This window comes from Mauremys mutica, chromosome 1, assembly GCF_020497125.1.
Source record: "Mauremys mutica isolate MM-2020 ecotype Southern chromosome 1, ASM2049712v1, whole genome shotgun sequence".
NCBI lineage: Eukaryota > Metazoa > Chordata > Testudines > Geoemydidae > Mauremys > Mauremys mutica.
In genome coordinates, this window is record NC_059072.1 from 349,054,418 (window position 1) to 349,069,801 (window position 15,384).

Consider the following 15,384-nt stretch of genomic DNA (forward strand, 5'->3'; position numbering starts at 1 on the left):
CTGCTTTATTTTACACCGGTTTGTTTCTTCCTTCAATCACCCCACCCCCCACCCTTCTGCCCTCTCACCATGTGAGTTACAGCCAGTTCCTTGAGGTGTAACTTACAACACCATTTACCTCTTACAGTCTTACAGATCTCTTCTGTGGCTGCCATCACAGCAAGGACTAAGTGCTTCCCAGGTAAATTCAACCTATATGGGGAATTCCCCAAGGGAATGGTATTTGCTGCTGTTCACCCCTCTCTAGTTATGGAGGAACTGCCTGGGAACGGCAATATTTTTCTGAAATCGTCATTGTGATGAGGCGGGCGGAAATGTTTTGTTAAAGCACAAGCTCTGGATTAGTTTGGCCACTACTAGATGCTCATCTCTCAGCCAGACCACTTTGACCAAGGCCATTTTAGCTCACACTCTAACACACTTTGTCACTTGTGTTGGCCCAGAGGTGCTCAGATGTTGAGGGGGATCATTTGGAATCCAATGGCTTTTTCTTTTATTCAAATCAAGCTTCCCCTTTAAGCCATATAACCTCGAGAATGATTTAAAAAGTACCCCTCATCTGTCAACAAGACCATGTATGACATAACCAGCAGGAGGCACGTTCGTGTTTGAACAACCATTTTATTGAGAATGACTGTAATCAATAGTGTGTGCGTGTGAATTTCACACTTGAAAGTAGCTGGCCAAACAGCCCAGCAGAACAGAGACCTCTCTTTCGCTGAAGAACACGTACAGCAGCTGTGTGGCATTCTGCCCTGTCTCTGCCACTCAAACCTAACCTGAGCACATCACCTTGACATGAAAGAGATGAAAAATCTCTGGGGCTATTCACAGTGCGGCTTGTCTGCTGAGACTGCCGAGAAGATGGCTAATTAGTGCCTCTGACCTATGGTTTAATGATGTTGACACCTACTCAAGAGGAGCTGGACTAAGACCTCCAGTCCTCCTAACAGCCAGCACGTGGAAACCTCTATTTGTCACTACTGGTGTGAGCGATTGATGTAGAAGGAGGAAGCCTTTTTATCCCCTTACTAGTTCCCTGCGTCACCCAGACCTCCCCCAGTATTGTAAACTCATGGAGGAGTACCTGATAATAGTGGAAGATGGAGTCTGCCATTGAATCCTTCCCAGGGATGGTGTTTGTCCACAGTTTTTTCATGAAGAACACTTGGTATGTGAGAGAAGGCACTATACCTGCAAAAAGGAATCTGTTCAGCATTGACTAGGCTTGTAACAAACGCTTCAACCACTAGATGGAAACCTGTATAAAAGAGACGCTCGCTCCTTGAAGCAATTCACAGTCCCTGCTGCAGGAGGTTCAGGGATGAAATAGCAAGTGTTCAAGCCATGACTGAAGTGCATTGGCTACAGAGTGGCTGCCTACATTGCTCTATGAACTCTTAAATTAGTGGTCTTCAGGCTTTCACTTAAATAAGCACTGAATTCACTGGCAAATCTTGAATGAAAGGAGGATGGATTTAATTTCATAGCAACAGCATTACAATGTATTGTGGGAGTTTCTGGAAAATTACTTGGGGCCAGTTAGTGGAGCTGCATTTCAGCTAGCAAAGCAATGCTAAAACCTCGGAAAGTTTTTACACATCTGGACAGCAACCACAAAACTTCAATCTTCAGGGGAAGTCATTTTTTTGGAGGCATGGTCTAGTTGATCTCTGCATTGCCAGCCCTTGGCATCTGTGACCTGTTTGACCACAGAAGATTCTTGATTCCCTTAGTAGAAATAGGAACAGCATTAAAGTGGATACTGTGAAATTACTGGGAGCCATCAGGTGGCAATATAAAGTCTTAAGCCCGACAAAGACAATAAATGCCCTCTAACTGATAGTATAAGTGGTCAGAGCTTGGAGTATTGCTGGGTGTTAGCTGTTGTGCAGTTCTTTTTAGAAGTTATGGATAGCAAGAGTAAAAGTTTGCTCCCTGCCCAAGAATGGATCGTTTCTTAGGTGCAGAGTTGCTGTTGACATGATTTACATGAACACCCAAGACCCAAACATTACACGGTGCCAAACACATTACAGTTGTAGTTTTCATCACGGTACGGTAGGCGAGAGGAGCCTTTTAAAAATGATTTCAATGGGCTCTATGCAGGGGCTGCTTTATGTTTTTTGCCAACCCAAGCACCGCAGTCCGGCGGCCTTCGGCGGCGCGCCTGCGGACGGTCTGCAGGTCACGCGGATTCGGCGGCATTTCTGCGGGTGATCTGTCGGTCCCATGTCTTCGGCATGCCTGCCGCCGAATTGCTGCTGAAGCCACGGGACCGACGGACATCCCGCAGGCATGCCGCCGAAGGCCGCCTGACTGCCGCCCTCAAAGCGACCGGCACGCCACGCCCTGCAGCTTGCCGCCCCAGGCACGCGCTTGCTGCGCTGGTGCCTGGAGCCACCCCTGGCAATATGAGACCTCCCCGGCCAGCACTGTACCTGGGAGAGGAAATAGCAGCAAAACAGAAGAATGACATGATTACCGTCTTTTGCAGGTCTTGCTTTCTTTATCCAGTCTGTAAGATGTCTGACAAAGTCAAAGAAGAAATCTCCTTCTGGGACGCTGATAACCTGTGGAAACACATCCCGCTGTTAATAAAACCAACCAAATAATAGCTACTCAGAGCATTATAGGCGAGAAAAGGCCTATTATGCAGGCTAGCCTAGGCCATCCCCCTGCCACGGGAGGATAATTTCTTCCAGTGTGTCTTGCAGTGCCTTCCCCAGGCTGGTTTTAAATGTCTCAAGTGGTGAGGCTTCCACAGATCTCACCATGAGAAAGCTATTGCCGGCCTAGCTGTTTCTACGCTGTCCTTCACCTAATTCCAACCCGTTATTCCCAGTTATCTCCTCTTGTTCCACCCTAATCAATTCATCTCCCTTCATCTCTCCATTGCTTTTGGACAGTTCTTGGGTACCACGCTTAATCCTTCCTTGTAAATCAGTCTATTCAGCAGCATGACCATCCTCTTGCTCCCCTCTAATAGGTCACTATCGGTCTGGTCCAATATCCCAGGTCCGGCTGGACCAGAGACATATAGGGAGTGGCTATCAGCTCCCGGCTCTGTGATGCCTTTGTTTATGCAGGTGACAACACCATTGCTCTTTCTTATTGATCCTGTAAATAATTGCTTTCAGTTTACTCAACCCACAAAGCATTTATATACTTCTCTCCTTGGTCATTTGTAGCAGACTATCTGCCTTTTGGATGATTTAACCCCGCAGAGCAGTCAAAAAAGCTAACAAAATGTTAGGAACCATTAGGGACATATAATAAGTAAATATTATACTGCAACTATATAAATCCATGGTAGGCTCACATCTTGAATACTGCGTGCATCTCAAAAAAAGATATATTGGAATTGGAAAAGGTACAGAGAAGGGCAACAGAAATGATTAGGGGTATGGAACAGCTGCCATATGAGGAGAGATTAATAAGACTGGGACTTTTCAGCTTGGAAAAGTGACCACTAAGGGAGGATAAGATAGAGGTCTGTAAAATCATGAATGGTGTGGAGAAAGTGAAGGAGGAAGTGTTATTTACTCCTTCTCATAACACAAGAACCAGGGGTCACCCAATGAAATTAACAGGCAGCAGGTTTAAAACAAACAAAAGGAAGTATTTCTTCACATAACGCGCAGTCAACCTGTGGAACTCCTTGCCAGGGGATGTTGTGAAGGCCAAAACTATAATGGAGCTAAAAAATAATTAAATAATTTCATAGAGGATAGGTCCATCAATGGCTACTAGCCAAGATAGGGATGCCACCCCATGCTCTGGGTGTCCCTAGCCTTTCACTGCCAGAAGCTGATGACAGGGGATTGACCACTTGATGATTGCCCTGTTCATTCCCTCTGGAGTACCTGGCATTGGCCACTGTTGAAAGACAGGATACTGGGTTAGATGACCCATTGGTCTGACCCAGTATGGCTGTTCTTGTGTTCTAAAGCAATCTGAGATGCAACTGGCATCCAAGATGTTACAGAATTTAAGGGCACTGTCCTGTGATCCTTATGTATGCCAGCACTGCCACAGGAGTCAGGACGGGGAGCAGGATCAGGCCCTGAAGCTGTAGAATGGGATCTTCCAAAGCGCTCAGCCTGGATCGAAGTCACTGAATGGGATGGGATTGATGTGAACTGGAGCAGAGTTAGGCCATCACTGAGTGCTTTGGAAAACCTCATCCTGACAGTATTATGCTGCCAGCTCCCTTTGACTTCAGTGGGATGAGGCTTGTGAGCAGGGGCTGCAGGACTGCCTGGACCTTTGAATAGAAATCTCCAGGGGTCAGATCCAGGGAGAAGCTCAGGAGCAATGGACCAAGTGGTGTAAAGTGGCATAGCTCCACCGGCTTCGGCAGAGTGCCGATGATTTACACCAGCTGGACATGGCGCAGCAAAGGCTCTGAGATGCAGAGCTGCGCAGTCTGTGGCCGATCGCTTTGTGCGCCGCTCACCTTGTCGGAGATTTTGACGAAGAGGCTGAAGCCCTCCGATGACTTCAGCAGCAGTCTGCTGGAGATGTTCTGGCAGAAATCCTTGGCCTTAGTGCTGGACTCCACTTCAAACGCCTGCAAAGAGAGGTGGAATCCACACCTCAGCCACCTCGCTGTTCATTCCCGGGTCACCCTCTCTCATGGGAAACTTAGAGGTGCTTTTTGCAGAGAGGCAGAGCTGTCCTGCTGAGTTACAGCATTGCTTCTCTGTGCATTCTTCCTGGTCCCCCCTAGATGCTAACGTACCACTGCCATTGTTCAAGGGGAGAAAGGCAATGCCTAAGGTCTTCCTACTTCATCAGCAGGTTCCAGTTCTTCTCTCTTTATTCTGAGCAGCAGTCAGTGCTCGGCTTATGCTTCTGGGGCCTCAGAGACTCAGGGCATTCCTGCCTTTCCTCACGCTCACTTTTTACCAGTGATCACTGATTTGCGGGCCCCCCCTTGAGCCACTTTGGCTCCTGACCTTCAGAGGTGCCGAGCTACTAACATCTCCCAATAACTTCAGCTGGAGTTGTGGGTGCTCTGCATGCGTGTGAATCAAGCCCACTGCATTGACCCTACAATCGAGACCCCTCCCTCCCCCAAATCAGTGGAAAGTGGCCCAAATCTGCACAGGACAGATTTTTTTGCAGCTGCTGTTGGTTCTCAGGGGGGAGGAAATGCAGCTACCTTATGCAGTAAGAGGAAGGGAGAAATGCTACACTGGGCCTATGCAGAGAACTGAGACGCCCCAGGCGTGCAGACATGATTCTACCCCTGCAGGGCACACCTGCCTCTCGCTGTTCGGGGGTGGTATGACTCCATGCTGCTGGCTGTCCTTTTAAATAGAACAGGCTGCCCCTGGGACCTGATGGCATTCAGAGTGTCACGCCACTGCTGTGCCCGTAACCCAGCTGATCATGCAGCCTTTACAGGGCAGATCATCACGGGTTCCTCGGGTGGCTAACCCACCTAACATTCAAGTCCCCCCAGTGTCTGCCTTCAGGCTGCCCAAGATGTGTCTGTAAACCATTGTCTGGCTTGTCCCTTGACACATTTAGACTATGTCTACTCTACTGCGGTAAGTCGACCTACGCTATGCAACTCCAGCTACGTAAATAACATAGCTGGAGTCGACGTACCTTAGGCTGAGTTACTGCGAGGTCTACACTGCAGGGGGGAAGGGGGTGAACAGGAGAAACTCTCCCATCGACTTACTTTAGTCTGCTCGTTGGGGGTAGAGTACAGGGGTCAACTGGAGAGCGATCTGCTGTCGATTTGGCGGGTCTTCAGTAGACCCGCTAAATCGACCACCGATAGATCGATCTCAAGAGCGTCGATCCCACCTGTAGTGTAGACCTGCCCATGGAAAGAGTTCTAAAGAGATAACATCTCAATGCAGCTGCGAAGATCTCCATGACAGACGGGGCCACCTTGTCAAAGGGGGGCACCCCCTGATCTCCCCTTGTGCATGCCCAGCTTCACACAAGCACGCACTTGTGTGTGCATTCATCACCTTCTATCTCGTGTACCCACCAGCAATAGGGTTTAGATGTTCAAATCCACACAACAAGATTGTGTGTGCATTCTGCAGTACTAAGTGCTAGTGTGCAAGAATGGCACGTGCCAGGAACTGCACACACAAAGCTGCTCATGCATAAATATTCCTGTTAATCTCCATAAGCATGCAGGGTGCTTAGCAGGCAATAAAAGACGTGCTGCCTGCTACAAAGAGCTGACAGTCTAGTTGAGATAAGACCATGAAGGAATGGGATAGACACTTAAATCGCAGAGAAATCAAACACATTTTTCACGGGTTGGTCACAGCATAAATAACAAATTTTGTGGATGCGTTACACATCCACAAAATTTGCCATTTATGCCGTGACCAATCCATGAAAAATGTGCGATTTCTCCACAGCATTTCTCAAACTGGGGGCCCCCACACAAAATGGGGGCACAAGCCTATTGTAGGAGGGGTCGCGGTATTGCCACCCTCACTTCTGCACTGCTCCTGGTGGCAGTTCTGCCTGAAGCTGGGTGGTGGGAGAGCGGCAGCTCTGATGGCAGTGCCACTGCCAGCAGCAGCACAGAAGTAAGGGTGTCAATACCATACCATGCCATCCTTGCTTCCCCGATGCTGCTGGCAGCAGAACTGCCTTCAGAGCTGGGTGCCCAGCCAGCAGCCGCCGCTTTCCCTTCTGCCTTCAGATCTGTCAGAGACCAGATTTCATGGGGGAGAACAAATTTCACAGTCTGTGACATGATTTTCATGGATGCAAATTTGGTAGACCCCTACTTATATGAGGAAAGGTTACATGTTTTCACATTCACACATCAGGTTTGTTCCTTTTATAATTAGAGGTGGCTTTGGTTCTGCTTCCCCTCTCCCAGATTGACACTGGTGTCCCTCTATTAACTTTGCCAGTGGAAGAGAAAAGAGACTCAGGAACTTTGTTTTGAAAAACTGAGTTGAAATGGCAACGACTCAAACTCATGTTGATTTTGATCCGTGTAGCTAAGCATCCATATCTGTGACATACTATTGCACTCCATGGTCTTATGCAAGCCTAGCCGGAGCCAGAACTGATGTTAGCCTAGGTTGGGCATTAATTAGAGAAAACTTAAGTCTCTCCTGCTGGAATTCAGATCTTTTTTCTCCCTTTTACCTCATCAGTGTCATCGGGGAAGTAAACTTTGTGGAAAATTTGGGTGGTTTTGTGTTGAATTGCCTCCACTTCAACCAGATGGGGAGGATACTTCCTGGATCCATTCCTATAAGACAGGAGATTTACAATGAATATGGCACTAGAGAACTCACTGCTGATATACTTTTATACCCTACAAAACCAGAATAGTATCTTCAATAAGCACCTAATGAAACTCCAGGAGCAACACAAAATGGAAAGGGTTCTTACATGGAAAATGGTTTTAGGATAGGAGCTGGGAAAGAACTCACCTGCTTGGCTATCAGTAATCAAAAGGAGGACACAACGGAGAAGGGTTTGAAAGATCTATGATTTACCACGGCTGCTGCTATGGTTAGGTACAGGAACAAATACATCTTGTAGTTTTCATAGCCAACCTACCTTCCCCCAGAATGGCCCATGGAAATATGAGCAGACAAGGCAGTCACTGCAAGGATTCTTCTGCCCTGTTTTATTTTATTATTTGTATTGTGGTAGCGCCTAGAGGCCATAAGCAGGATCAGGGCTGCATTGTGCTAGGTGCTGTACAAATATATAATGAAAGAATGGTCCCTGTCTCAAAGAGCTGATAGTCTAAGGGTATGAAGAGAGACAAGAGGTGGCTACAATGACCAGAGAGAGGGAGCTCAAGGTCACAGCCAGGGAGTCATGGTTATTATAATAAGTAGCTGTCATAGCACCAGAGCAGCCTAGCCATGGAGGATTTTATGGGCCTCTTACTAGATGCAAGGGTTAAGCAGAGGTCTGAAGGGGGAGAATGTGTTTATTTGGCCGCTAGATACAGTGATGGCTACATTAGGAATGCGTGGATAGACAGACTAATACTACTTGGTTTTTCATCCATAGCGCTTTATTAAGCGTATTAAGGAAGGTAAGTAAAGTTATTCCCATTTTGCAGCTGGAAAATAGAGGGGCAGAAAGGTGCATGGGGAATTTTCAACTTGCATAGAAAGGCAATGGGTTAGACACCTGTGAACGCCTCCCCCAAAGGGATTTGCCCAAGGTCTGACAGCCAATCACGGTAGAGACAGGAACAGAACCCACATCACCCAACTTCCAGATCAGAGCCCTGTCCACTGGAGTAGACAGACAGAGAGACGCTTAACACTTGCCCACTTCCTCAGCCAGCAAATACTGGCAAATAGCACACACACACACCATCACATCTACCAGAATCTGGTACCATACCTCAGTGCTTTCTGTAGTCTCTGTATGCAATCTGTGGCTAGGGGGTGATGCTTCCGGGACTGGAGAAACCTCTGGACATGGGGCAGGAGAACATTGCTGGGAGGGAAAAGGCCTGTGCACAACCAAAGCAGCTCCCAACCCTTCTCTTCGCTGTACCTTAAAGACACAGATACACAACAGGAAAATCAAACTCCCCGAAGGAACACTATCTACCAGAAAGGTCTGGGTCTCACTTACACTAAGGCCCCCTTGACACTGCTCTGGCAGCGTAGGGGGGCATGAAAGTGGCCATCAATGGAATTTACCCCACTTCCATCCCTGTTCAACACTGTCAGAGTCGAGTAAGGGATTTGAGCACAGATGGGAATTTGGGTCTGAAAGCTTCTTATCTCAAGCCTTATAGCACTGACACTAATGTTAGTAATGGGGTTACATATACATCAGAGGGCAGGGACTGTAGAGCGAAGATTCACCAGCACCGCACAACTGTAGAGGATCTTGGAATTGTTGAGGGGGAGGAAGCCGCCAGATAAGGACCTGGGCTTGATGTCTGGGGAGAGGAAAAGGGAGGAGTCAAAGATGACACCAGAGTATAGGCCTGAGAGACCGGGAGGATGGTGGTAGGGTCAGTAGCAACAGAGAATAGGTGGAAAAGTAAATCCTGTTAAATTTAAATTGATGGCAAGACATCTGCCCTGGAGGAGATGTCATAGAGCCAGAGGGAAATGCAGAAGCAGAGGGACAGGAACAAGTCCAGACAGACTGGAGTCATCAGCACAGAGACGGTAGATAAAGTGATGATAAAAATCTTTAAAGAGGACAGAGAGAATGGAAGACTTCTGGGCCTACTCATTCTGCAGACCCCCCCAGTCAGTCCTGCATTACCCGACACGGATAGTTACAGCAGGGTACACGGGGAAGAACGACTCTTACTTAATGTGGTTGTCAGTGAGCTGCTTGAGGATCTGACAGTAGATTTCATCTTTCAACGGTTCAGCTTTCAAGGCACCTTCAAATATTTGGTCTGTTAGCTCGTTGACTGAGCGGGTTCTTTTGGATGGATAGTCACCCATATACTTCAGCACAGGTGCAAGGCAGCAGTCAAGGATACACTAACGAGGAGGCTTAGGGAATGGCTTCGGATACCGACCCAATTAAAGAGTTGCTATGCATCACTCCAGAGGTGGCTGCATTTTGGTGGTAGGTGTGTAGTTAATCTTCAAATGTGCTTTGGGATCCTTCTGGATGGCACCCATAATCATAGAATCTTATGTGTCATCTTGCTTTCTTAGGCTGGAGAGACTTGGATGGGGGGACACGTAGTCCCAGAATGAGTGCAACCCTTTCTTCAGACCGTGTAAGTGCCATGGAATTATTATTATTAATGGCCAGATCTTCAGCTGGCGTATGCTGGCAGAGCTCTGTGGAAGTCAATGGAGCTACACACATTTACACAAGGCTCATCCTGCTAGTTCTATTGTAATTATTATTATTTAGTGCAGCGTGTTTGAAATGAATTTTCTGAATTTAATTTTGGTTGGGGAAAAAAACAGGAAAAAATTTACAAAAGCTTCATTGAAAATCCCCCCCCCCCATTTTTTGACCAAATTTTCCATTTATTATTTTCCATTTATTATTTTTAAGGAATGGCTCACACTGCAATGTTAGGATCTGAGCTTTATCTACCACATAATGCTTGAGTCCGAGTTTGGTGTAGCCAGCTTATAAAGATGCAGGTCATCTGCATAATCTGGATATGCGTTTTGACCGGCCCTCAGAGGTCAGAGTTATTTGAGTCCAGGAGTTGGTTCAGGCCCATCTCTAATCATTAGCACTTGTACCAAGTCCCATGGTTAAGGCTCAGATTTTGTCAGGAATATTTTTAGTAAAAATCACAGACAGGTCACAGGCAATAAACAAAAATTCACGGAAGCCCGTGACCTGTCTGTGATTTTTACTAAAAATATCCCTGACAAATGGGGAGGGAGGAGGGTCCAGTACCCACTATTGCTGGGGCTTTGGGATCCCCTCGTCCCCCCGCAGTGGCTGGGAGCTCTGGGATCCCCTCACCGTCCGCCATGGCTGAGCAGCTGTGGGGTGGGGGGTCACCTTGCTGCCCACTGTGGGTAGGAGCCCTGCCGCTAGCAGCAAGTGGGAGCTCCGGGGTCCCTCTGCCGCCCTCAGCAGCTGGGAGCTCCGGGGGACCGCCACCACCTGCAGGGGCTGGGAGCTCCGGGGGACCCCAGATGCCCGGAGGCTAGGAGTTGCTGTGGGGCCCAATGATAGGAGTGACTCAGAGCTGTGGGGCTGCCAGCTGACAGTTCCAGCCCCGGGGCAGAAAATGTCATGGAGATCTCTGGAAGTCACGGATTCCCTGAGCTCCGTGACATAATCGTAGCCTTATTCATGATGCATGACCTAAAGCCAGCTGAAGTCAATGTTAGTCTTTCCACTGATTTCAGTGGGCCTTGGATCAGGCCCATACTGCGACTCCTTGGGCCGGGCCTCTATGTCGGTTTGATGTATTGTGGGCAACCTTTCCACAGCACTGGAAGGATATCAATGAACGCCATGCAGGCTTCCTGGGACAGCTCCTCGCTGCCCAGGATCTTCTTCAGCAAGGGCTGCTTGATGGGCTCTCGGGTGTAGCACCACAGTTTGTCTTTCCCTCGATTTTTGGTGATCATCACCCGGCTCAGAGTGTGCTTCGGAGGTGGCCTACCAGCAAACACAAAGCAATGAGGAATCGTGGAGAGATTACGAGGGATGAGACGGCTCTGTGGAGCCCAGCTTCTGAACTTGGGTGCCAAATGTAAGGCTCCCAGTTCTGCGTTAGGGCGCTCTTATAGGGTCCAATCCAACGCCCATTGAGGTCAATAGGAGTCTCCCTGTTGCCTTCAGTGATCGCTGGATCAACCCACTAGATGCCTAGAACAGGTGCCAGGCTCTAGTTTATTTGGAGTTAACACACAGGACTTGCCATACCAGAAGAGACTAATGTTTTTTAAAGAACAGGTTGGACAAACACCTGTCAGGGATAGTCTAAGGTTTAGTTGGTCCTGCCTCAGTGCAGGGGAGTGGACCTGATGACTTCTCAAGGTCCTTTCCAGCCCTACATTTCCATGATCCCGTGTAACGTTCTACATATGATTCAGAGGCTTCAAGGCCAGAAGGGACCATACGTTAGTCAGACCTTGTGAATAACGCTGGCCGTAAAATTTCATGTAACAATCGGACTTCTGATGTTCTGCCAGTTTATACACAGAACGCAACATCCTAAATCACAGCTGTAGTCCTATCGGGCCAGACAAACTGAAATCTAAAGCTTTCTTACAGTAATCCTGAAATGCCGCCATGGATTCGGCTCTGCCTTAGAAATGAACTCAAGTCCTTTATGCATGCCGAAGAGATTTTTTTTTTTAAGTTTCACCTAAAATAATCATAAGAGAACTCTTCCAAGGTGTATGGCTTCACTCTTTCTTCACTGTCCGAAATCGCCAGTTGGGACATTCTAATAACATCTTGCCTCTGGTCAGGGGTCATTGTGACTAACGCCTAGAGAATAAAGGAGTCATGGTTAGTCAATGTATTTTAGATGAAAGAATTTTGATGTGTCCAGAGGGGGAAAGCAGATGAAAAATGAAAAGACTGAAGATGAAAGAAAATCATGCTGTAATGAAAAAACAACAAAATATTAACTTCAAACTAATAAACAGCAACAACACTCAATCTTAGTGGAACTACGCAGTTTCGTGCATTTCTTAGTAATTAACACAGGGGGATCTCAAAACAGTGTGGACCACATCCTAAGAGAGAAAGTACCTTATGGACCCACTTCCCCTCTCATTCATAGCTGCATAGACACATCTCCCCTGCCCAAATATCACCTTCAAAATTCAAGCCACAGTGACATCTAAGAAGATTCAGCCATATTTTAGGTCCAAAGTGGGTGGTTTTCAAAGCCCAGTGGAAAGGCTAATAGGTTGTCTAGACAGATGAAATCTGGTTCCCCTCTGCCCCAATGACCCTCTTAGTCATTCTTGCTTCCACTGCATCATCATCAGGGCCTGATCTAATCTTTGAAGACAATGGAACAACTCCTTTTGACTTCAATGGCTTTTGTATCAGGCACCAAGATGCACCATCCCTTAGGGTAGCTTACCACAATCTCCAGAGGCGGCATGGTGACAGTCGGCAAGACGTAAACACAGTCCGTTGGGAAATCTCCTCTCTGTTTGGTCCTTTCATTGACCCCATTGGCCCAGCCCGAGTTCATGACATGCTCTCCAGTGTCCTGGTCCATAACAATCAGGTCTCCTTTATGGAAGCTGAGGAATCCAGATTCTTCTCCCACTGCAGTGGAAGCGGCCGCTGTTATTTCCAAACATCCTTTGGAGTAATTACCTTGTCTACATGCCTGCCTAACACACCTATCCCTGGGAAATCAGATCCTATAAAACAGGCGATTGCTAAATGTGTACAGTGAACAAATACCACTTACAGAAGTGCTTGGGCTGGCATTTTCAAAGGGAATGAGGAGAGTTAGGCTCCCAAATCCCACTGGCTTTCAATAGAAATTGGATGCTCAACTCTCTCAGGCACTTTTGAAAATCCCACCCTAACCAAAGGTCTTACACACTGATTTCAAGGTCAGAAGAGACCACTGTGCTCATCTAATCTCACTGCCTGCAGAACACCAACCAGAGAATTTCACCCAGAAATCCCTGCAGCAAGCCCATAACTTCTGGTTGAGCTAGAGGATATATTTTCCAAAAGAGACATCCAATCCTGATTAAACAAAAGCTTTTATACATGAGTGCTGCTCTTGCAGGAGAAGCTGGCAGCTTTCCCAGTGCGACATATGAAAGATTGCCTGCCCTAAAGCCAGAGGATTTCTTTGCCTTTGGGTTGATCAGTTTACTCACCAGGGTTTGGGTTGTCTTGGAGAGTGACAACATACTTTGATCTTTTCCTTAGTCCTTCTAGGAAGGTGACAACAAGGTCCCGGATGTCCTCTGCATTGTTGGAGGTGAAGGTGTACTCGTCCCCTTTAATGGTGGCCAAGGTGAAACTCTGCCCTTGGAGCTTTCCACCTCTAGAACAGGGATCATAGAAACCACATTCATTAAACCAGTGTCACCCGGAGATTTGGGGGAAAAGGTTCACAGCTGGCCACCTCCATCGTTCCTGCAAAATGTGCATGTGCGCCTGCTGTAAACACACACTGCCACTCGTGAGGACAAACATGCATTTAGCACTGTCAAAATGGGCTTCCCTCTATATACAAACACTGCTGGGCAAGTGCACATCTGGGACCCAGACACACACACACACACACACACATTTTGCCGGCACAACTCAGGTGGAGAGTTTTGAAAATTTGGTCCTAGCATGAAGGCGAAATTGGCTCAGATTCCCAGGCCACAAGGGATCATTACAGTCATTTAGTCGGCCCTCCTGCATAACAAACACCAGAGGTCATTTTCTTTTTCTGGGTTTGGTGCATGGTCGCTTTTGTCTGAGAGCGCGTGGTGAAGAGAAGGGAAGAATGCTGATTGGGAATTGGGGAAAGAGCAGAGCAAACCTGTACCAGGAGCTCTAATGTGACAGTTAAGCTCTTTGGAGCAGGGTCTGTCTTTTTAGTCTCTGTACAGCGCCTAGCACAATGGGGTCCTGTTTCAGGACTAGGGGTCCTAGGCCCATACAAATAATAATAAATTAAAAATTATGGGGAGGTACCACTGTGTGGCAGAATTAATTCTGTCTGTAAATAAGACAAATTTATCCTTGACTCTTCCCTATAATAGAAATTAGAACATGCCGGTGCCTACCAGAAATCAGTCTAGCACGAGTATCAAAAACGTTTTCCATAATATACAAAGCAAGGTGCAGACCCTGGTCTCTGCTTCATTTCAGAAACGGCCTTGAGGTTCGATTTAGGTTCAGCAAGAATGCAGTTCTCTTCATGTGCTTCCAAGACATGCCTTATGTCTGCATTCTGTTCTGACTCTGGGTTGAATCTTTTACATCACAACACAGAGCAAATTCTACCCTTGGACATGAGGAAGCTGCTCCTGCTTGATTAATGGAAGCTGCAAGTATGTCCCAGGGCGGAAACTGGCTTTTAATTACTCATGCCGATGGCTGTTGTCTTAGTAAAGGAAATCTGCTAGGAGATGCTTCCAAGTATTGCCTTGTGGAAAACATCACATGCTTTTACTATCCTTTCTTTTAACTGCTAGTAGGGAAACCACCATGCTGGTTAATAAAGATTAAGACCAACCAGGGTGACCAGATGTCCCGATTTTATAGGGACAGTTCTGATTTTGGGGGCTTTTTCTTATATAGGCACCTATTACCCCCCACCCCCGTCCCAATTTTTTTACACTTGCTGTCTGGTCACCCTAAGACCAATACTATCAAACTAGGGTTGCCTACGTCAGACTGACTCATTCTGCTCCTCCTTACCTACTGCTTGAGACAGCCGTGATCTCTGGGAAGGAGAGTTCTAAGAGGACTTGTTCTTGTTCATCCACAAAGTACACTCCGGTCCAATTCACAGCTACAATCACATCGTTCTTGGGCAGGCTGGGTCCTGGGTTGAAGACAATATGCACAATAGATCAATGTGCAGGCAACTATCAGACTGTAAAGTTAAAACGCTGGTTAAAAATGGTTTACAAATTGGACAGGCTTTTAGCTCTCAAATCAAGTCATAAAGGCCAGAAAGACCCTGTCTTGTTCATTGGGGACGTGGTAAAAGCATCAGCGCTTGAGACATTTATAGCCAGGCTGCACTGAGTGCTGTACAAAGCAATCCTGTGACTTCAGGAGGATGGACCCGATCACCCAATAGGTCTTGTTCATCTCTAGAGTCTATGGCCTGGTCTACACTACGGGGGGCGGGTCGAACTAAGGTACGCGACTTCAGCTACGCAAATAGCGTAGCTGAAGTCGAACTACCTTAGTTCGAATTTCCTACCTGTCCAGACGCCGCGGGATCGAACTCCG

General features: G+C 47.3%; 1 protein-coding gene across 2 annotated transcripts in view; it reads right to left on the reverse strand.

The window, feature by feature from the left end:
- MYO7A (myosin VIIA) overlaps positions 1–15,384 on the reverse strand; it is a 157,317-nt gene that overhangs the window by 8,582 nt on the left and 133,351 nt on the right. For both annotated transcript variants that reach the window (XM_045021244.1, XM_045021255.1), the window contains 11 exons: positions 14,842–14,968; positions 13,299–13,468; positions 12,536–12,726; positions 11,804–11,928; positions 10,934–11,091; positions 9,307–9,460; positions 8,374–8,529; positions 7,147–7,252; positions 4,460–4,573; positions 2,486–2,573; positions 1,088–1,194 (listed from right to left, as the gene is read on the reverse strand). In XM_045021244.1, coding sequence (XP_044877179.1) covers positions 1,088–1,194; positions 2,486–2,573; positions 4,460–4,573; positions 7,147–7,252; positions 8,374–8,529; positions 9,307–9,460; positions 10,934–11,091; positions 11,804–11,928; positions 12,536–12,726; positions 13,299–13,468; positions 14,842–14,968 — 1,496 coding nt within the window. The remainder of the gene's footprint in view (positions 1–1,087; positions 1,195–2,485; positions 2,574–4,459; positions 4,574–7,146; positions 7,253–8,373; positions 8,530–9,306; positions 9,461–10,933; positions 11,092–11,803; positions 11,929–12,535; positions 12,727–13,298; positions 13,469–14,841; positions 14,969–15,384) is intronic.